The sequence below is a fragment of the Panthera tigris genome, chromosome C1 (genome assembly GCF_018350195.1).
Source record: "Panthera tigris isolate Pti1 chromosome C1, P.tigris_Pti1_mat1.1, whole genome shotgun sequence".
Lineage (NCBI taxonomy): Eukaryota > Metazoa > Chordata > Mammalia > Carnivora > Felidae > Panthera > Panthera tigris.
In genome coordinates this window covers 138,389,400-138,399,407 of record NC_056667.1, presented here as the reverse complement: position 1 = coordinate 138,399,407, position 10,008 = coordinate 138,389,400, and the positions used below count along the sequence as shown (strand labels likewise).

General features: G+C 38.5%; 1 protein-coding gene across 3 annotated transcripts in view; it reads right to left on the bottom strand.

Annotated features, from left to right (window-relative positions):
• Nucleotides 1–4,288: 4,288 nt before the first annotated feature.
• EPC2 (enhancer of polycomb homolog 2) overlaps nucleotides 4,289–10,008 on the bottom strand; it is a 121,190-nt gene continuing 115,470 nt past the window's right edge. For all 3 annotated transcript variants that reach the window (XM_007078544.2, XM_007078545.2, XM_007078546.2), the window contains 3 exons: nucleotides 8,852–9,011; nucleotides 7,611–7,944; nucleotides 4,289–6,377 (listed from right to left, as the gene is read on the bottom strand). In XM_007078544.2, coding sequence (XP_007078606.1) covers nucleotides 6,305–6,377; nucleotides 7,611–7,944; nucleotides 8,852–9,011 — 567 coding nt within the window. In that variant the 3' untranslated portion in view covers nucleotides 4,289–6,304. The remainder of the gene's footprint in view (nucleotides 6,378–7,610; nucleotides 7,945–8,851; nucleotides 9,012–10,008) is intronic.

The following is a 10,008-nucleotide window of genomic DNA, read 5'->3' as shown; positions in this document are numbered from 1 at the left end:
GGAGCTAATGAAACTAGGGATTCTTTAACTCTTCTTATTTGACAGCTAAGGAAATCTGTCCTGAGCTTTTCGGCAGTTACTTGTCCATCCATGGTTACAAGTAGTAAACAAAAGATTAGCCTAGATATTCCCAACCTTACCTCTAACCAACAAACACCATCTGTTGAACTTACAAAAAAACGAATGAACTAACCAATCACATGAACAAAGAGACAAAAGAACTTAAAAAATACTGGTATCTCTACCCACTTTTGGAGATCTTGATTCAACCAGCCTGGGATGAGATCCCACACATCTATACTTTTCAAAACTCTCCAAAGTGCTTGTGATGGCCAGAAGTGCTGGATAGGACTTGAACTCAGGCTGACTTTTTACCTCACTGCTAAACTCTCATCACCTCTTATTTCCTTACCAACCAAATCACTGATGTCTACCCACTTTCATTCTATCTCTGTATGTTCTTCCGAAGGAAATTAGGAGCCCTTCGATCACCAGCTGCTCCTCCATGATTGCCACCCAAGTCCCTTCTGCCCTCCTCCCCTCTCCCGGCCACATGGGACACTAAGGTTCGGCTGTTCACGTGACTGCTTTTCCTTCTCTTTCTCTACCTAATCTCATCCACTGCAGTGCCACAAGGCTTTCATGCTGCTGCTGATGGCCAGCCATATGGCCAGGCTGGACCTGACCTCCTGCCTATCACCCAGGGTTGTGAAATTTATGATTTATAAAATAACAAAATGTGTGCAACAAGACCACCTTACATTTTATCTATAAAAAATACGTCGTTCTATTGAAGTTATTCCAAGGTACTGAGATGGGGGAAGACTGAGGTGAGTGGTAAGTGGGACAGAGCTAATCTGATTACAGAGGTGTGGCAGACACACCTAAGGCGGCCCTATAATTCCCATCTCCTAGGATCTAGGTCTTCGTGTAATTCGCTGGAATGTGGGCAAGACCTGTAACTTGCTTCTAACTGGAGTAGAGCAAGTGAAAGGATTTTACAGATGTTATTAAGGTCCTTAATCAGTTGACTAAGTTAAAGCAGATCAGGCTGCTTGGGCCTGAGCTAATCAGATGAGCCCTCCAAGAAGACCTAGGCTTCTCTGAGACAAGAGACTTCACATGGCAGAAACACTCTTCCATTGCCCATGAAGCAGCAAATTGCTATGAATTCTACAGCCACAAGGAAGTGAATTCTGTCTATAGTCTGAGGGAACTTAGAAGTGGATCCTTCCCTACTTGAGCTTCCAGATGAGAACACAGAACCATGGTCACCTTGATTTCAGTTTAATGCTAGACTCCTAACCCACACATATGGGTTGTTTGTAATAGTTTATTCCTCAGCAGATTGCACAGATGTCATGTTGAAAGCTGAAATCCTACATCTTGGCTACCCCTAATTTGGGCTCACGTGGTCACTGACCTAAAGCTACTTATACTTATGGCAGTGAGAAGAGCACACGAGACAGGCATCAGTAAGACAGGAGCCATGCGTGCTCATGACCTCCAGTGGCCCTGGCATCGAGCAGAGGAAGAACACAGTGTTCTTCTACACGCTAATGGTTAGGTTTTCAAATTTGGCAAAAGGAAAATGTCATTGTTGTAGAATATGCTATCGATCAAATCAATAGTTTGTATACTGAAGATGGAGTAAGTTTCTTTTTGTGATTGGAGTCAATCTCTTTTGTTGTAACAATAAAGGTAATTGCAGAACCCGGGGCTTTCCTGAGGATAATGTTCACTCCGAGGGAGGGTCAATATTCAGAGACATTTTATCATCTTGACTTGCAATATGATTCTAACCAGTTGGTCAGTGAAAGATGCATCATAAGATGCAATGATCTTATGAGGGAGATTTTATGAGCGTAACACAATATCTCAAGTACACACAGAACTCTTAATAGGACACAGAAGACCTCATTCAGAAGTTGTCCAAGCCTAAAATGTGGTACCAAGTAAGTCATTGCTGGAGAAATATGTGGTTTAGTGTTACCTTCTTCTTCCCTGTGTTAAAATTTCAAGCTTTGAAGTAAGCCACAGCTAAAAACGCTTACAGTCCATGTTTGAAATAAGAAACAGTTCCCCTTCTGATAATAGGAAAAGGAAAAGGCATGGTAGGAAGGCATATAGGGTCTGATGTTACTGATCCTTATGAATGGTGCTGGTAAGTTAAGGGATAGTGACAATAGCAGGGAAAGTGACTCCTCTGGAAAGTAAGTGAATCATCTAAGGAAGTGGGAGATTTGATTCCTGCAGTATCAGAGCTGGGGGAGATGTTTACAGGCTGATTTTACCATTTGTCCTATGATCCAAGTTCAGAGAGATGAAGATGATGAAATCATCTGCCAATTAAATGGTGGAGAAGGGATTAAAACCACACTCAAGAAATTCTGACATTCTACTGTACTTATCGTCTGTCTTGTTTCCTCCATTGACACCTCTGAAAAATACAGAATTCTTGGGACTTTGTCACTGTACTTGTTTAGAATTGTTTCCATGCAAGTTCAGCTGCATTACACGATAGAATACAACTGTCCGTATGCCGGATGTTAATGATTTAACAAAAAGCAGCTCTGGACTAACTGTATGCTCAGCCTTAGCTCCCACATAATTTACTTCCTTGGTGACAAACCACTGACACACGGGCCACACTTAATCCTTCACCATGCCTGTCACCGGCCTCCCTTCTGGAGTTTTAGGAACTTGCTCATTTTACAGATGGGGAAACCAAGGTCCAGCAAGGGCTAAACTCCACCCCATGTTGGGCCCAGATCCAGCTTCCGCTCACATGTGCTGATTGAGAGCTTTAAGCACTTACTAGCGAGTCTGGCAGACAGAGGAGGAAAATCTGATTGGCTTGGGCTTCCTTGTTGGATGGCTAGAAGCCAAAGTTGGATCTAATGCACTCAATCTGGGAAGCAGAAAACAAAATATTAATTGCCTGGCGGTGTAAGAGTGGGGGAGGTTGTTTCCTAATTAAGTTTTAGACTCGGCTTGCTACAGATGCTGCCAGTAAGTGGACTGAGAAGTACAGTAAGTTCTCCTTTGAAGGGCACTTCTTCCACTTTTAAGGATGGGAGGCAGTGGTTAGAAGTGTGGGGACTACCTAAGTCTAATTCCTGGCTCAGTAACTTTGCAACTAGGTGGCATAGGGCAAGTTATCTAATTTCTCTAAGTTTCATTTTCCTGATCCGTAAAATGGGAAGAATACTGGTACATTACATGATTGTTAGGACTAAATGAAAAAGTCACTAAGAAAACTACATGCTCCACGAGGTTAGCCATGAATACACTGCAATTAATAACGAAAAAAAAAAAAAAAGAACAAAAAACCCTCGTCCTACATGATAGAATAGTGAATTATTTGAAATACACTTAACCTTTTGAAATTTAAGTTTGCCAAATTAACTAAAGAATGAAACATTTCTGTTAAAAGTGTACTATTAATGAAAAAAAAAAAGTGTCCGAAGTATAGCATTAAATTCAAATATAGCAGTATATACTAGGGATAAGTTTCTGAAATATTAGTCCTCCTTCTTGCTCTTCCCCCCACAAAAAACCACCTTGGTAATAAACACTAAGCACAGGTGCAAATACTGTATTCCCTATTTTTTAAAAAGACAGAATGTGTGTGGGGGTATGAGTGTGTGTGACATATATATATTTTTTACATCTGCCCTCCAGACAGATTTATTTTTCCTTTGGTCTTTTGCAAAAGAAAGATATGCAACACATCCTCAAATACCTTTAGAGCTACATCACAGTAACTGGTCATGAACATGATCTTGAATTACTAGGAAAGGCAGGCAGAAAAATGGTTTATAAATATTTCTAACTATATCAAATTACAAGATACCACAGGACATGAGTAGCCCTTTTGCTTAAAACAAAACAACCTCCCCCACCCCCAACCCAACCAAACAACCAACCTACTCATCCCATCAAAAAAACCCACATTCTCCAAGAACTCTGGAAGCTTAGTGAACTACAACATCAACATTAGTTTCCTCAGAAAACCAAAATAGGGTGGTACTGCCCAGTGGGGGGCCAGCGCAAAAACAAACTGTTCTTAAAGGTGAAAGGTAAGTCTCTCATCACTTGAAAGGTTTTGAAAAGCACTGGAAAAATGTGTGTGCAAGTAACTGAAATGCCATCTGTGAGACAGTTACAACCACCAAAATAAGGAAGGACTTAGTTTTCTATTTTACTTCGAAAGGAACAAATAAATTGGTCACCAGTTTTTGATAAGGTCTGGGTTTGCCACATCTCCAGAAACTGTACAAATGGATAGTTCTTTTGTTTTACTTAAATTATTTATAACATGTATATCACATAAGGCAAGTTCACTTCATGCTTTACTTAGTAAAATGGAAAAAAAAGCTTTCTCCAAAATTGGCACTAAAGTTAAGTTCTTAATAGCAAGGAGATACATCACTATAAGCAGAATGAACACAGTCATAATACATATCAAATCAAAATTATTTCCTTTATATCATCAGCAATGAGTTAACTCCAGAGGTAGTATGGCAGAAACGAGCATGGATCCTATCAGGTCACAACCGATGAAGAAATTAAATTTATTTTTCTCTGTGGTTTTGACCATAAATTGCTTTACACATTTAGGACCTGAATAAAAACCACTCTCAGCAGAAATCTTGGCCCATTAATTCAACTGACATATCAATTTTACAACTTTCAGGACTGCAGATATAAAAAATGTAAAGTATAAAATTATGTAAGTTTGAAATGGTTTTAATCATATTCATTAAAAATATTTACATTTCCCGGTACTTACTTGACAAAACCCCCTTGCAATATAATTCTACTCTAAACTTTTATTTATAAAATGAGGCTCATTTATGAGATTTCAGTGAATGTTATACTGCAAATTACTTACATTCCGTAAACTATTTTAAGAACTTTTCATATCAAAGGTAGTTTATATTGGATTATCTGAAACCCAATAGTGCCCACAGATGAGCTTCTTACAAATCTTTTCATTAATGCTTGGAAAGCACTGTGAAAATGAAAAGTGCTGTTAAGTGCTATCGTCTCCCTTAAATTCTCACTTACGCTGTGTGCACATTGTGAAATAAACACATATGCAGCATGTCCATGTTTTGATATGTATTTTTATTTCCCTGCAGTTTTCACTTATCAAGAACAAGTAACAGGGAAAGTTGTCTGAACTAGTGCATAAACAAACATTCTGAAACACCACTACACGTATCTAATTTACAAGAACCGTATAAAAAAAGTCACTAAAACACTACACTATGAAGGTGTCCAACGCTTACAGTCAGACTTTTTCCAACCCGTTACTTGCCTTGTAGCCACAGGAAAACTCTCCAAAATTGAAAAGACAGTCTTGCCACAACCCTCCCCCCCTCCCAACACCTGGGATGGCTCGATATCTAGACTTCCAATAATTATTGCAATGATATGATGCAATACATACCTGGTAAAATATCCTTTATGTGGTGTGTTACAGTTTTAAAGCCAGTTAAAATATGCAGTCTTCAGATAAAATGTAATCCTTGAAAAATTTTCTTATCTGCACAGTTTAAATGTGCTAGATGCATAATTTTTCCTAGTCCGTTTTTCCTGTGTAATTATTTTTTATAAACTGGTATTATAAATAGAAATATACATTCAAAATATATGGAAAAGTGAGTTACTACATTAAATTTGCATGTATCGATCCATCCCTTTCCCCTGCACAGTAATAGAAAATACTATTTTGCCTTGAACTTCATATTTGACAGTGAAATGCCACTAGTATTTACCAAAAAGTCCATCTAGTCAAATTGTGAAACAAAATGAACCAAGTGAAAACTTTACAGTTTCTTTAGAAAAAAATTACAAGAATTTCATTTCCTAGCTATGAATCTTTAACTTTTTAGACACAAAGTTGGATTTATTTTTACAAGATACAAAATGTAAACATGGCAAAATAAATAGTTAAAACAAGTGATGCAGGATCCCATTTCATGCTCATGATCCCATTAAAGAATTATTTTTTAAAATCCATTCAGTTGCAAATTCAAGTGCAAAAGCATGATGATGAATATCTACTATTCAAGTAACAGAAATAATATTGATGATACAAATAAACTATTTTACAAGGTAGTGATTTTCCCAATTTTACAAAATATACATCATATATCGATTTCATATCCGATATATTGTAGTCCATTTAGGTCCATTGTTACGCTCTGTGATCCACAGAGTGTCGCCTTTTGCATTCAGCTGGAATATGAATGACTGCACACCATCAGCACAGGTCAAAGCCACACGTTTTAGGTTATGTCACTTCCATAGCTACTGTTGTCTCTGCTATTCCATTTAAACCCAATCTTTCTGGTTCATGGTTCTCTCTAAAATAAGGCAAAGAGTAAAATAAACATTAATACTCTCCAGAATATGGTATTATCACTCAGTATTTACAGATACGGTTTTACGTAACTAAAACTAAACATGTACTTCACAAGAACATTTCCTACTTTTACAATTGCTATACAGGAATGAGGAAAAGTTTTGTGTATCTAAGAAATTCTATTATTTCCTAATTACTTGATTACAATTGTTTACTTAGGAAACACAGTAATTTAACATAATATTTCGGGGGAAGCCAATGATAAACTACTTATGAAAATATGTAACACAATCCAAGTTTTTTACAATAGATGAAGCATATGATGCTCAAAAAGAATAATCATCAGGGGTGCCTGGGTGGCTCAGTCGGTTGAGCGTCCGACTTCGGCTCAGGTCATGATCTCACGGTCCGTGAGTTCAAGCCCCATGTTGGGCTCTGTGCTGACAGCTCAGAGCCTGGAGCCTGCTTCAGATTCTGTGTCTCCCTCTCTCTGACCCTCCCCCGTTCACGTTCTGTCTCTCTCTGTCTCAAAAATAAATAAACATTAAAAAAAAATTAAAAAAAAAAGAATCATCAGAAGCACAACAGTACTTAGATTACTTTCCACTACAGTTTAATTTTATAGGTTTAAGGTCATGCAGTAAGTTATTAACTCATGCACGTCAAGTTTTTTTCTGATTTGTTGCTCTCATGTACTAGTATCAAAGAAATATAAAAACATACCCTGAAATACATGATCACAGATTTAGCTAATCCCAGAAGAGTCTCAATTTTAATATATACATAGAATAATTTACTTTCTTTTTATAATGTTGAAGAAAACACAAATTTTGATTTGAAAATTAAAGCTCTGGCATGGGAATCAGTAACAACTCTAACCTCCCCAACTGTCTAAGCTACAAAAAAATAGTAGAAGACTCAAGCTTCTAAAATATCCTTTGATTTATTTTTTGGGCTTGATGGTTCCCAATTTGATGTGCTTTCCCCCCTTGTTTTTTATGCTTCTGGTTGGCATGTAAACATCCCACTATTGACCTCAAACAAATAATCTAAGTCACAGAGCTTTACCCTGAGTAGAACTCAGTATGTGTTAAAAGCAAGTCAATCAATAGACATCTATTGCAGTAAAAAATGTCTTTTTCCTCCCATAGGACAGCCAGCAGAAAGGGACAGGATGGTACCAGAAATACACACACACACACACACACACACACACACACACACACACACACACCTTGCTATGCTGCTGATGGCACTGCTGGGAGTAACCTTTGGCACTCTGTCCATACTGGCAGCAACCGTGGCAAGTTTTAAGGCTGTTGGCGATGGTGCTGAAGTCCGTGTATTGATATGCACATTGACTGGAGAAACAACACTGACGTTATTGAGGTGCACTGCATTTGTCAGGCAGGAATTGTTCATGGGAAGTGTTTGAGGACTGCTTGTGCACAATGCTGGGATTAAGTGGTTTGTAGTGGTGTGGCCAACTGTCCTTACAAGTTGTACAGCTGAAATCCCTGGGCTGGATGATAAAGCCATATTGGTGGAGTATAACGTTTTAGAGGTTCCTGAAGGAGAAAAATAACATCATTTAATTCGTATCATGAGACATTAATTAAACTCTCAGAAAATCAGAGTTTAATAAAAATCTGTGCAAACATTTGTATTCTAATTACATACCAAATTAACTTTCCACATAATGGCCTCTCCAAAGAGAGTTCCTGATCACAACATACTTACCTGTTACAAGCCAAAGACACATTTTTCTACTAGCCTGCATAAAAGTCTACATTTGGAAAGTAGGAAACAACAGGGCAGAGAGGTCCTCTCTGGAGGTTGAGACCATGTGGAAATGACAGTCGGATTCCATCATAATTCACGCATGCAAGGAATCAGTAAGGCGGGGTAATCAGGATCATGGGTGTATCTAAAAGCAAGTGGAAAAACCCTAGGGTCTGAGTAGTAGCTGAAGGCTGATAGGAACAGCAAGTCTTTGAGGACTCAGGGTGGTAAGAAGCAGACAAGGTTTCAGAGTAATACTGTATTTCAAGAGGAGGAGTCAGAGAAAGCAGTCCCATGAGTATGTGCCAGTGGGAAGGTAAACCCAATTTCAAACTTACTGACAGATCAACCTGGATTATATTTTGCCTATCAATGCACGGATAATTCCAGTGTGATGGTTAGCGATTAGCTCAGTATGTTTCCTAAGATGTGAGGCAACTGACAGTATGTGGATAAAACCAGGCAGGGTGGAGAGTTACACAGGAAGGTATCTAGTGGGAGCAGGAGGAAACAGGGAGCAGGCTCTACGTGATTTCCAGAAAATATGCAGCTATTCCGCCACACCTATCCTCAGAAATTCTGGAGTCCTGACTTGTACGATTTTTTCCCCTTGTATTTAAAACAAACACCGTATCTCCAATCAGTAAGTTACAACCTTGAGCTAGTAAGTATCGCATGAAACCACAGGCTTACCTGAAGGCTGGACAACACCGTTTATGTTGTTGTGGCCAGTGTTCTGTTCCTTGGCTACCTCACTGCGACTTGGAACAGGTGCACTGACTACTGCAGATGCAGCAAAGTGGGCGCTGGCTGAGTCAAGTGTTTTAGACATACAGTCAGAGGTGCTTGAGCCCTATAAAATGAACAAAATTAAACTCTCAATTTTTCAAATGTGATTTCATGAATGTGAATATTAAGAAATGGGCAAACCCAAAAGGTGGTTTCCTTTTTCATCTTGAACAGGTGTAAGTGCTAAGATTAAGAGATCCAAGACTCCACAGACTATTTTTGGCATTTTTAAGCAGGGAGTGACTAAAAATTGGGAAGCAACTATTTCTGAGAAAGAACTAGGGGATTAAAAAACCTCAAACCTTTTATGCTCTATTAATTTTTCCAATAAGTGTTAAAGAATGCCTTTAAAAATACTTGACAATCTAGATACTAGGGACAAAATGAAATTTAACCATCCTTTTTGTCACAATGTAAAAACATGTCTTGCCTAACTAACCTCGCAAGTAGGCTAGTTACCCGAGAGATTCAGAAAAAGCAAACAAAGGCAAGTTTAATGGCCATTCCTCTTGATTCTGCATGAAACAGGTCACCCAATAGCTCCAGAATGCAGGCTACTCCCAAATCCACCCGGAGGCTAGAGGAGTGCTGAGGGCTCCTGGTGTCACTGAGATTTTCATGTTGCTGGATTCAGGATTTCCAAGGTCAGTGTATTTAGTGACCCTCTGAGAATGAACTGACCTACCATCAGCAGACGCTGGCCTGAGAGCTCACAGAATACAACAAAGATTGAGTTAACCTCAGTTATTACTTCAGAGTTACTTTTGGAATTATGAAGTAACAAAACTTAAGACCTAAAGTATTAGATTTATTTCTTTCAGATGGCTCAAATTTCAAACAAACTTTTCAATTACACTTTTATTTTTAGTGGCTTAACAACAGAAATTTATTCTCATACAGTTTTGGATGCCACAACTTCAAAATAAGTGTTATAGGGCTCATATCAAGGTATTTGCAGGGTTTCTTTCCTCCGGCAATTGCAATTTTATAAAGTATTTTTGTTCTTAACCCCTAGCATATTCGTCTAATGGTGCCAATGGAAAACGTCACCTAGTGGCAAT